At 58.1% G+C, this 12519-nt stretch overlaps 3 protein-coding genes across 3 annotated transcripts; 2 read left to right on the forward strand and 1 right to left on the reverse strand.

Moving 5' to 3' along the window:
* Positions 1-130: 130 nt before the first annotated feature.
* BESB_076550 (uncharacterized protein) lies at positions 131-2096 on the forward strand (the record flags this gene model as incomplete). The annotated part of the gene is made up of 2 exons (XM_029366016.1): positions 131-1301; positions 1921-2096. The coding sequence occupies 2 exons, from the start codon at positions 131-133 to the stop codon at positions 2094-2096; spliced, it is 1347 nt and encodes a 448-aa protein (XP_029217447.1).
* A 3786-nt stretch (positions 2097-5882) lies between these two features.
* Positions 5883-8424, forward strand: BESB_076560 (putative GINS complex subunit Psf3; the record flags this gene model as incomplete). Its single annotated transcript, XM_029366017.1, has 5 exons — positions 5883-6524; positions 7090-7185; positions 7349-7542; positions 8019-8161; positions 8369-8424. 5 exons carry the CDS (start codon positions 5883-5885, stop codon positions 8422-8424), a joined length of 1131 nt encoding a protein of 376 aa, XP_029217448.1.
* Positions 8425-9893: 1469 nt separating this feature from the next.
* BESB_076570 (putative PfMNL-2 CISD1 family iron-sulfur protein) lies at positions 9894-11869 on the reverse strand (the record flags this gene model as incomplete). The annotated part of the gene is made up of 5 exons (XM_029366018.1): positions 9894-9922; positions 10192-10371; positions 10701-10760; positions 11122-11205; positions 11791-11869. 5 exons carry the CDS (start codon positions 11867-11869, stop codon positions 9894-9896), a joined length of 432 nt encoding a protein of 143 aa, XP_029217449.1.
* Positions 11870-12519: the final 650 nt, after the last annotated feature.

Here is a 12519-nt window from a genome sequence, read left to right on the forward strand (position 1 = left end):
TTGCGAGAGGCCAGACTTCGCTGTTGCGCCGTCGCTGGCTGGCAAACGTTCTCCGCGGTCTCCACAGCTCGCTCTTATTTTTTCCCCCCCCCTCCCCCCTCTCGCGTGTGTGTCAATTTTTGGAGACAAGATGGCAGGTGTGGCGGACGCGGCTTCACCGTCGACGCCCAGGGTGGCGTCAGTCCGTGGAGAGTCGCCACTCACGGCTCTGCTCAATCGCTTTGACCCAGACGCAGGGAGGTCGGTTTCTACGGACTCCTTACCAGCCGTGTCTGCGTCTTCCGATGGCGGCGGGAGTGCGACTGGGAGCGCCCTACGCGCAGGAGGTGCGTACGCCTCAGCCTGCAGAGGGACGCACGCTCCGCTCTACGTCCGACTGAAGCGGCGCAGAGAAGAAGAAGTTCCGCCTTTTCTCTGTCTGCTGCAGCAGAAAGGATCAGCAAGCACCGATGGAGCGCTGCCGACGGCGAAGCGCCATCAAGCGGGTTCAGGGGGTCAGGGCTCAGCGCCTCAGCGACCCGGTACCCTGCTGCTTTTCCGCCACGTGGGCGAGCCGCCCGCCCTTTTCGCAGTTGACACAGAGAATAAGGCGCAGAGCTCCGGTGCGGCGGCGTGTCCCCCAAGGGAGACGCCCCGAGGAGGACACGAGCGCAGAAGAGAAAAGTCTGGGGCTGCGGGGAGCGGCGGAGAGGATTACTTCGCGGACGTTGCCGCGGCGCTCCAACACCTGCGCAAGTACCGCGTCGTCACTGCCTCACGGAGGGGGACTGACGACAAGCGCGAGGAGAAAGAAAGGAAGTCCCAGGCGGCGGCGGCGTCAGGGGACGCGCGGGGTGGGAAGGAGTCAAAGGGCGGCTCTTCGGGTGTCCTCCAGCATATGAAACTTACGGATGGACGGAGGATTCGCCTTTTAGATGTCTGCCCTGAACCGGCGATGGCAGAAGAAGCGGAGGGCGTTCCCTCGACCCCCGACAACTACGATTTCGAGTGGTACCGCTTAGCGGACTCCGCCGACGCCGCACGCGTAGTATCGGACAGCGGCAGCCACGACTTCTTGTTAGACAAGGACGAGCAAGGCAGACTCAGCAGCCAGGCGGAGCTGATTAGGAAGCTGATCGCAGAAGGGACTTCGGCTAACCTGCCTGACGGTCCGGGGGCGGATGCGGTCGGCCTGATCGAACTTGAGGACGTGGATCCAGAGACCGGGGAAGTGCTGCTAAACTGTGGATGGCGCGAGGATTCCTGCAGATTCGCTGACGTGTACCTTGGAGAATACGGAGACATTGACGACCCAGACTCAGGTAAGAGGTAGACGGAGGGCGAGCGAAAGAGCGGACACAGCGAACACCGCCTCTACGCGAAGGGAGCTCAATTCACGGGGGGACTGCGGAAGGGGGGGCGGGAAGACAGATTGGGCAGACGCATGGAAAGCGGTAGAGGCGGCTCGTAGGGAACGCCGTCGCGGGTAGGAAAACGCAGTGAACCTGGGAGGGTCCCAACATGAGCAGACGCCAACTGCGGCTGCGGGCCTGCGCAGCCCGTCTGCAGGGCGCAGCCGACGCAGGACAGCTCGAAACCTGCTGAGGTGCATGTTTCGAGTTACCCATACTGCCGTTGGAACTCATCCGCAGTGGTGCGGCAAGCGGCTCCAAGCAGGAGCGTTCGCTGGGAATCGGAGCATGCAAGGCAATGGAGCTGACCTACTGCCTCGATCTGTAGCGCGACAATGTCCGAAAGAGGCACTAGGCCTTGCAAGCCCGTGAACTTCCAACGGAAGAGTATCCACGCCAGAATCTGAAACAATCTATGATGTGGTCTCTGTGTCTGGAAGTGCCACGACACACCCACGCACTGCGGTTAAGTCGCTTAGGCGCGCATACGACGTTTGGAATTGTGTCGTGTTGTCTGTGGTATTTTCAGACAACCCGGATGGTGCGGAGTTGGATTATCCGGAAGAGAGCGATGGTGAAGCAAAAGAGAGGCTTTTTGAGAGTCGGCTGCGCAGCATGTTGGGGGATCAATCATGGGGGGGGGGATCATCTGATGGTGACGTTCACTATGGCTCGAGTGACATCAGCGACGTTGAGGTCGAGTGAACGAAGGAGGAAGGTCGACAAACAACATGGACAACAACAAGGAGAGAGAGGAAAGAAAGCTCAAATAAAGTGGAGAGCGCCTCGGATGAGGCAGAAGAGGGGACGGGGGGGGAGGGGAAGACGAGGGGGAGGGAAGGGAAGGAAGGGATGTGGAAACCGGAGTTACAAACACTGAAGAGAAGTGGAGTGAGAGAACACATTTCTTCGGTAGTCCTCTTTCCCTCTCAAACAACTACAGGGCGAAGCGAGACATACGGATGCTGAATTCCGTGCGCGGAAAGTGTGTGCTCCTCGAAGCGTTGAATTTTGCAACGAGGAGCCTGTTCAAATGTGGTTTCTCGCCTTTCGGTCGCCGGTGGCTGCGCTCCGGAAAGCATTTTTGGCGAAGGTGCGCAGCTTTCGCGCCACGACGAGCCACCGCGTACTCACCGTGCCATGCGCAGACAGTGAAGTCCAGGTATTGAGTGCACACGAACGCACGTTACGCGGTCCGGTGGCGTTTTTTTTTACGCTGCGAGACTTTTTTAGCGCAGAGCTTGAAACAGGGAGGTTGTTCCGCTCTGTCCCGGCGACCCACTCGTGAGGCGCAGGGGGTGCTGCATTTTTTTTTTCACAACCGGGCGTTGTCGCAAGTCACTACCTGCGCCGGGATGACATGCCATGATTCATCGAAACTTCGTTTCCAGTTCGGGGTGGTCACCTGCCTAGCAATTCGTTATTTTTCTGCGTCGATCCCGCGAACGGCATGCCTTGGCGCAGGGCGTGGATGCCGCCGCAGAAATTAGGATGGGAGGGGGAGGGGGGCGACTCGCAGGCTGAGTGGGGATCAGTGGGATCCGCGTGTGACCGGCTTTTTCTCTCCACGCTCGAGCAGGAGCGTACCGGAAACAGTATGCACGCAGGGAATCGGTTTCGCGAAACACTTGTTGTCGACTGTTTTGTTGCTGCACACAAGGACGCTAGCTACTGTGAGGACAGCGTCTGTACAGAAGGGGGGACGCAAAACTGACCCACCTGCACGCGGGATACAGCATTTTCTTTCATCTGCGTAGCAGGTCTCGGCTGTAGGTGCGCCGGCCCCACTGTTTTTCAAAGTGGTGCCTGTCGTAGCCTCGAGTGCTGAAGATACCAGTTGCTTCTCAGATGAACGCTGAAGAGTCTAGTTTCTCTGGGGGACCGCGGGAGCGGCGAAAGTGTTGCTGTTGGCAGGTTGACAGGGCGGGTATCGATTGCCGTTGTGGAGCGTGCTTCCCAAGTCGCAGTAAAGCTTGCTCGCTCTGTCGATCCAGTGACTGCTGTAACAGCAAGACACGATCTCGTCCCTTAGCCTCTAGGTGGCACTGCAAATTTTACAGGACCGCCACTGCTTCTAGCCACACGCATGACGGGTATTTAGCTTCCCGCGGAATAGTGGAGCGTGGGGTCGAGACACTTGCAGAGGTGATATGCCCGAGTTTGATGCCGTTCCTAAGCTTGCTTGGACATTTTAACACGTGACGGTTTCTCAACGATTCCGAGATCGACTGAGGACGCTACACAGCCACAAGCGTGAATCATCCGTACAGGGCAGGAAATATAACCCACAGTGCTAGAGTAACGCGACGAGGCGTCCTTACTTTTGTTCGGCTATTCAGACACTGGGTAAGAAAGGCGCAAGAAAACAACACCGGAAGTGTTCATTTCGGGTCGTGGCCATAAGTCTGTTGAGCAGGCTCGTGTCGGGGTGTGTAAGGTTGTAACTTTCTGTTCACGGCAAAAATGTTGCAAAAAGGTGTCGGTGATCCGTAGGGAGGTGTCCCCTGCGGCCGAATTTTCTCGCTTGTTAGTCAGGCCTTGACAAATCCCATACTTGGAGCTTCATCGCTCTTCAACACTCTTTCACCCGGAGAACTCGGTATTACACCTGTTCATCCCTGGCTGCAGACCTCCGCATACACTCGTCGAAGTTGCCTTCACAGCAGCCCAGCCCTTTAGCCGTTCAGTACAGCGAGGCTAACGTGGACTGCGAAAGCAGGAAGTGCCTGATTGCTTGCATGATTCTATCAAGGGGTATACCATGGCTCGCACACCGGCACGCTTGTGAGGAACCCTCACCTGCTCTGCGGGTTGTTAGCTTGGCAGCACGCGCACGCAGACGGAGTAGATACGCAGAATGATTTTCAGTCGTAATCGGTTAACTGCGTGGCAAATTCCTCTCTCTGGGGAGTTGTGCGTGCATGGGACGATATCTCTAACTACGAACTTTCACCGTCATTGCAGCCAAGCATAGCGAGTCCCGACCTGTACGAGCAAAGCCCCTGAGCTTCGTTGCTCGGCAACTGCCAAGAAGACGTCTGGATTCGATCAGCCTGTCATTCCTCCAGCCTTCAGAGAAGTTCCCCGTATGCAAATTTAGTGCAAATCTAGAAAGGCATCCACGTCTATTGCGCATGCGTCCCTGGCTCAGCGTGGTAGCCAGTCTCTCTTTCTTGACTGCGGCCGGAGACCGTACGACGCACTGTCGTACCGTCCGCCCGTATTTTCGTGAAAAGCTCACCGCCCTCTCATACATCTTGTTTAACTTCCTCTTCGCTTGAAAAGACTCCAAGTACTGCACAGAATGCCTCACGCGCCACAGCGCTCGGCAATTACCCGCTCAAATGGAAGGCATCGTGGCATGTGCAGCAGCATCCCTGACATCCTGCATGTCTTCTCGTTCAGTTGGTTCCGTACGCCCGTCAAAAAAAAGGTGGGTGTGGAGGGTGTGTGGCGGGCGGTGGGTTAGTTAGCTTATGTAGCTTCTCGATGAGCCCCTAATGTCTAAACTTGTCCCTCTTCCTTCCTCACAGAGGTCTGGAGAAATGTGGCGGCAAACTCAACACGGGAGAAGGAAACTGAACGCTGCAATTCTAAGGGAGGGACTGCATGAACCGTTTACATACTTACACACCGCGTCGTCTTTTCCCTAATTTTCCATGCCAGATCTTGTCTGTCTTGTCGCCAGGCTTTAAAACGTAGCTTATGTGACGTCCGGCCTCTCTCTGAAACAAACGATTGCGTATCTTTTCTCTTTCGGCGACCCAACTCGACGCTGCTACTCTCACTCACTGCGACTCTCGACAAGGGGGTGATCGGCTGACATCCTACGCCCTTCCGGCTAACGATTTCACGTTGAGGCCATAAGTGGACTTTTCACAGCTTCTTTCGCTTCCCTTTTTCACTCTCATCCCATCCAGGGACTCGTGAAAAGATAAGAAAAGATGTGACTCGTGCATGTTCCCGCGACAACTTGCGATCTTTCCGTGCTGCCTATCGAAACACACAACAATGGTTTAGGCGACTCTTTCTGGTGCTCCTTCACTGTGGACTCATCGTGTCTCTCCCGCATCGCTGGTCTGTCGTGGAGGTCCTGTCTTCTTCGGTTGCAAGCAGACAAGCTGCGCCCACCGAGATCGAGGGGGGTCGCGTGACTCGGCGCTCGCCAGCGTTGTCAATCGGGTTGCAACACTTTGCACCGCGGCCTCCCGGGAACAGCTCAACTTACCTCCTCTCCCCTGCTAGGATATCGGATCCTCTCGGACGCCCGCACGCCACAGCACCGCCCTCTGCGCTTCAACTGACTGGCGGCCTCGCTGAGGTTGTGCCGAGCAGCTCACGCAAGGTTGCCTCCAGTTTGCATCTTCCACTGAGCCGAGCTGCTTTCTGCCTGTCTTGCGATGCCCGGTTCGGCGCCGTGTCAACGTCGGCATCCTGTCACGCTCTGAGCATCCGTCGCTGTGTGTCTGGCCGCCGGCAGCGTGGAGCCCCATGGCGTTTTTCGATCCATTCCTCGACAAGCGGACGCGGACTCGAGAAGGGGGCTTGGGCGCCCCGCTCGACACCGACGAAGACCCCGCTGCTGACCCGTGTCTCCCTGCGCAGTCTCCTCCTTCTGGCCTGCCCTCGGAGGAGCCTGCAGCGGAGGGCGACGCTCCCGACGCGTTCGCCTTCAGCGGCTCTGCGGGCTACACCGGCGAAAGCAGTTTGGAAGAGAGCGCACCGGCGTTCGACCTGAAAGCCTTCCACAGACACGTGCGGGAGGATGACAGCCTCCACAGCAGCGCAGGCGCCGCAGCGCGAGGCGCGGGGGAGAGCGAGGACGGCAGCTTCTTGCCTGAGTCGCCTGCGGAGCCCTTCTCGCACCTGGAGCAGAGGCGGACCCCCGCGCCGCGGACGCGGGGTGAGGGCTTACGCCACACGCGAGATCCGCTGGCTCCCCAAGACGACGACCGGAGCGACGACGACGGCAACATCTTTGCCGCGTCGTCCTCCACGGGCCTGTCAGACGCGCATCCGCCCCCAGAGAGCGCTTCCCAGACAGATGCGCCGTGGACGGATGTGCCAGGGCCTTCCTGGGAGGCGCTCGACCAAGAGGCGCGGAAGGAGCCTTTCAGTTTCATTGACTTCGAGGTGAGGCGGCAGACCCCAACGGGGGATGATTTGCGAGGGGAACGGGATGCGCGTCGCCGACGCGACGGCAACGCTCGCTGAGTCGCGGAGCAACGACCCCGACGTTTTCCAGACGGGCTCGGGAGGCGCAGAAGCGGCTCCCGACCACGCGCCGGCCCGCTGGATGATGTTGGCAGTTCACGCGTCTTTTTTACTAAACGGAAGCCGACCTTGTGGTTATGTGGGCTTTGTCGAGGCATGTCGTCGAGGCAGATGTACAGCCTCCATCGATCGAGGACGCGCCCGAGCCGACGTGTTTTCGGCGGTGGGGACTTCCGTAGAACTCGCCACCGGAAAGGCTCTTTATGCTGGCACCTCGGCGGATGCCCTCCCTCCTCATCAGCCTGCAGGCGCAGCCCGGTGCGGGGCTTTCGAGCGCGTGGCGCGGATACCCCGCTTCCGGCGCACCGCCGCTATGCATGAGGCATTTCATCGGGAGTCTGGGTGTGTCTCGACGCGTTTTTGCGAGAAGTGTCTCACGGGATTCTTGTCTCTTCACTGATGTGTGCCTGTATTGCCTGTGCAGCCCGTCCCCTGCTCGCCCGTCACAAACTTGCCGTATCTCTCCTCGCTCTGCCCGAACGCCCAGCAGGAAGTCGCGAAGAAAATGCGTCCTGACGTTGTAAGTGCCTCGCCTCTGACCAGTCTCTGGCTTCTGTCGTCTCAGCAACTGGCCTGCATGCGAACACGGAAGCAGGCAAGCCCTGTCTGCAGTCGAGTCAGGTACTCTCACCCACGCTAAAGTAGATGATCTGCGTTGCTTGCTCTGCGATTTTCGTCTGCAGCTGAGACCGTCAGACACGCTGCAGCTGCCGCTGTACCAAGCCGAGCTTTTGATGAGTCGCGGAAAGATGAAAATCAAGTTCCCCTCGTTTTACGAATTCGCCATCATTGACGCCCTGGTCAAGGACCCTCTCACGGTGGATCTCGCCGCTCACTGCCTCTTCTACTTTGACCTCGGCCTGTACCTCTGCTCGTTGTAGGCCTTCGTGATTCGAGTCGTGTCTTCTTCTGGAGGACACGCCAGATGCTTCGTAAATACTTCTCTTCGCTGATCCATGAGAGGAGTCACATGCCCAGAGACGCAGAAGTGACTTGCGTGTCATTTCCCACACTATCTGCATATATATATATATATATATGTGTATATGCATATACTCGCGAGTAAGTCTAGCTCGGCGTTTGGTCCGCGGTACAGGCGTGCGTCGTTGGACAGGTTGTGGATGTCAGCGGGGGAACAGCCTTCTGCAGGGGAGCTGAGGTCGTCTGCATCCGCCGCGCGAGCTTCGCCTCGAGGAGGGCGTGGAGCCTCCGAGTGGACGTCGCAGGCTCTGTGTGTGACAACCTGCGGCGGGCGACGCAGCGTGCCTGACTCTGAGGCGCACGCAGTTCTGTGCACTTCTTCTCCGCGCGCCGCTGATCATCGGGAGTCGCGCGCGGGTGCCTTTTCCACAGGTTGCCGCCGTACGACTGGCCCGTGCAGCACCTGCGCGAGACGCTTCGCAGCGCTCGGCATCGCCGGCGAGTCCACATCATCACGCACCACAGAGTTCTCGAGAAGCAGTTCGTCGGTCGTCTGACTTTCCCGGAAATCTGCGGTAAGTGCAGGCGCTGTCAGTCGGGGCGCGTCTGCCAACGCAGCTTTACAAGGTGCGCGCCCGCACCTTGCAAAGCCAAATCCTCCCAACTTAGAGCTTGACTGGCAACTGTTTACTTGGTTTTCCGACCAGCGAATGAAACGACCTGAGAGGAGCTCTGTCTCACGCATGACCAGAATCTGCGCTTTCACGCTGTGCTGCGTGCAGTCTTGAAAGAGATGCAGAAGGAGCAAGCGGGCCCGCGGGGCCCGTTCAGCGGATGAGCGGAGCGATCCGCTTCCACATTCAAGAAATTTCTTCGCTTTCTGCTCGACTCGTCTGTTCTCTTGCCTCGTGGAACCGCAGGGGCTGTCTGTGGCGCGAGAATCTCCTTCCACACCCCCGACGCTTTCTGCTCCTGTCAGGCTGCCCGTGTTTGGCTGGTACTGCGTCTTTGTTTGTAGAGGCCGTGCCTCCGCCGGCTTGTGGCATCTAACGTAGCGGCACTACCCTCCGGCTTCTTCATCTGTTCAGAAGCCCGGACCACCTAGAGCGGCGAAGGTGTGGCTTCTATCGCACAGGTCTCTTCGGACTCCAACCTTGAGTATGTGTTCCTAGCTGCATGCGTGAACGGAGACTCATGAGTTGACATACCGCTCGCAGTCTCGAGCCCGTTTGTGTGAGCGCTCTTATCAAAACAGCGAGGGAATCTTTTCCTTCCTCGGCGCTCGTTCTAGTTTTCGGTCAGACATCGCGTCCGGCGGGCTGCGTACCAGTGCAATGCGCGAAGCTTTTTGCTGCCTCGTGATTTCTCGCTCCGTGTGGCGCTCCCGAGTGCGTTGACCGAAGAGCCGCGCTGCATGCAACGAAGCCATGCTGGCTCCACGCACCAGGCGGCATTGCAATCAGGGGCCTGGCATTGGCCTCCGCAGAGACCGTGAACAAAGAAGCGGCGTCTTCGTTTCCGGTGCCGCGCCTTCCCCGCGCACGGTGAAGAGTCTTGATACACACTAAAGTGCCTTCTGTTGAGCAGAAAGAGCAAAAAATCTCGTCACCGCGGCATGCGTTTCTGAACCTGCAGTCCAGACACCCACCAGCGGGGCGCGAGCAGAGTGTTTGAAGAAAATCTTGAGTGTCTTCTTATGACAGCAGCAACGCACACAGGGAACACAGAAGGCATAGGCATACAACGCACATGTAAATCTACACACAAATCTGTACTTGCGTTTACGGCCCCGTCTCAGTCGCCCGCACGCCAGTTCAGCAGCTTAGTCGAAACCATCTGAAGCCAAGAGGAAACATAACGCAGAGTGTGGGGTCCAGGACAGCCTCACCCGGAGGCGGTTCTTTTGGAGAAAGCAGCGACAAATGGACACAAAAGAAGCGGGACGACTAAGCCTGATGAATATCCCCACGGGACGGGATGGAAATCTCTAAAAAAGATTTACAAGCAGCATGGTTACACCTTAGATGCACTCGCGCACCCGCCGCGAGTGCAAGCGACTCTCGCGGTTCCTAGCCAAACGTGCATCTTGTGCGAGTCAGTTCGCTTCCTCTTGCTCGGGTTCGTAGCTGGGCATGAGCAGACGCCTACCGCGGGCTGTCCGCGAGATCAAACAGGAAACGGTATCTCTCCACAGGCCACGGGGGGGAGGACGCTTGGCTGCTGCCTCCGCGCGGGAGACGTGGCTGCTGCCTGGTCGAAGCCTATCTATCGAACTGCGCTCCAGCCTGCGCGTGTCGCCGCCGACTATCAGATGAAGCCGGCAAAGTGAGCGCCTCCTGAAAAAAAAGAGGTCGCGGAAACGCAAGTCCGTTCCCTGGTCGGGAAAGACGCCTCCAGCTGAAGTTACACAGCGCGCACCGCCGGTGTGCGCTTGCCGCTAGCTCTCGGAGACTGGTTTGTGGGGCGCCGGAGAACTCTAGGCGCCGTGCGCTTCACTGCGGAGCTGCTTGCTCGGATCTACTCAGCAGCCCTCCAAAGCGCCAGCTGTATCCAAAACGCCGCGCATTTCGCTAGAACGCGCCCTCGAGAGCTCTGCACTCCTCACCCGCAAGAAGAGAAGCTGCGACCCCTCCGGCGAGAGCCGCGGCGCCCGTGCGGTCGGCGGCTGGGGCTCCAGCATCCCTCAGGACAGGCTCTGAAGAGGGCGAACCGCCGCTCTGCGCAACGCGAGGCGCGCGCACGGACTCGAGCGGAGGCGCGGGGCGGATTTCCAGCATCGCAGGGCCTAACCATCAACAGGGAACGAGACACAAAACGCGTCCCACGCGTGCGGCACGGCGGCCGTGGAAAAAGCCGTGACGGATGCGCAACGTGGCTGCCAGAGCGGCACTTCCCTTTGAAAAGGAAGACGCCCACGTGGATAGGCGAAAAAGTCGCGAGTAGAAGAGGCGCCCTGCGTGCTGGTGGTGTGCGCCGAATCGGCACACACAGACAGAAGACACACACGCGAGTGGGACCGAAAGCCGCGCGGTTCCACAGCGCATGCGGCACCTTGGAAGAGGGCTATCGAATGCCTTGCCGTCCTTGCTCGCCCAGAGTGCATGCGTCGCTTACCGACGTTGATGCCTTGCTTCTGGAGCTTCTGGTGAATGTTGTCGCACAGCGGAAACTTCGCTGAAGCAAACACACGCGAGGAAGCACAGAGCCCGAAACGCTGAAAACACCGGCGAAACGGTGCACGGAGAGAAAGCGGACAAAACTGCCACTCCCCCATCCGCTTCAGGCAGGAGCCGCCAGTATCCCACTCTGATGGCCCCGACTATTTGCGTGAAGGCCAAAGCAGCTGGAAGACCGCCAGACACCTCAGACCGTGGACGCTAAGAGAGACTCGGCGACACCGTCTCCGCTTCTGAGGTGAACGTATTGAGCTGGATGCCAATTCTTCCCTAGCTCCCGCCACGCAGCCTTTATGAAGATCCTCAACAGCCTCTAAAGGGGCACTAACGACGTGTCACTTGCCGAGCGGCGCACTTACAGGATTTCCAGCATCGGCAGACAGCGAATTTCTTTCCCTTCTTGGGCGGCGGGACGACAATCTCAGTGTGGACTGCGGGAAGATCTGAAAAGGAGAGAATTCACGAATGCAAGGGCTGGCGTCTCCGGAAGGCACACGCACATCTGCCAGTGCCGCTATGTCTAGAGCGTTCTTAGACAAATACATTGAGTATTTACGTCTCTGTGAACAGAGCGGACGTCTCCAGTCCTCAGTGAACAAAAAAGAAGGCAATCTTTGACGACTGGTGCCGAGGGAGATCTGAGATCACATTGGTCGCTGTGCTACGCAGGACTAGAAAAACACTTCGGCTAGACATCCGCTGAGCACGGCTTCAGCTCTCCAGCGAGCCACTCTCCGTGGGTAGGCAACCCTTCATTGGGCGCGCCACCTCCCCTGCTTTGAGGATGTCTTCTCTGTCCCAGGACAAGACCGCAACGGATTGATCCAGTCTGAGATTGAGCGAGAAACGCCTGCAGCCGGAGCCACAGGCGCCGACGATCATGCAAGTCGTCGCCGCATCGCATGTTCAGTACCAGCCGGGAAAAAACGGCAAAACGGAGAGTTCCTTTATTATTTAGCAGCTACGCTGGGGAACAAACTCAACGCTCCTGCGGAGGAGGAAGACACCACGATTTCAAAAAAACTTACTCTTGGTGTTGAGAAAATCACCAGCTTTTCTGAGGACGTCCGCAACAGGACGAGATCCCTTCGACGCCTGGGAACCCATCCTGCAGCAGAAATGGAAGAGACGCCGAGCCAGATTGTCTTTTCTCGACAAAAGTTAACGGGAAGGCACTGGCACTGCGACACATAGCTTGAACCCATTCGCTCTCCTCCCTCGTCATCCAACGCCCTGCCCCCCCGCCCTTCCCGCCGCTCAGAGCTCCGAAGCGAACCACAGAGCCAACAGCGATCTAAGCTGCGTCGCAGACGCACGCCAGGCAAAGAAGCATTTAGCAGTTGAAGACACGGACGCTCCGATGGCCTCGGAATCGCACAGCCGCAAGGCGATGCACCCTGACTAGAAACGGCACATGATGAAGCCATAACGCGAGACACCAAAATTGACTAGTCCCGCCCCTACGGCGCCGCACAGTTCGCGCGTTACTGCCTTTGCTTGGGACGTGCTCTTGAGTGCCTTTCGCAGTCGCCTCATCCGTACATACGTCTATATCTGGGCCGCATTCTGGGCACGGGTGACTTACTTGAAATACAATGTTAGAGAATACAGTTGTCGCTCAAACGGTTTCGACAGGTAAACACGAGAGACAGTCCGACCCTCGCGCGCTGCATGCGGAGGCAGGCTGGTTTCGTGAAGACTTCTCGAAACCGCAGAGGTGGGGGCGTGCTCAAGCGTGCGACGAAGTAACAGAGAGA

The sequence above is a fragment of the Besnoitia besnoiti genome, chromosome VII (genome assembly GCF_002563875.1).
Source record: "Besnoitia besnoiti strain Bb-Ger1 chromosome VII, whole genome shotgun sequence".
Taxonomy (NCBI): domain Eukaryota; phylum Apicomplexa; class Conoidasida; order Eucoccidiorida; family Sarcocystidae; genus Besnoitia; species Besnoitia besnoiti.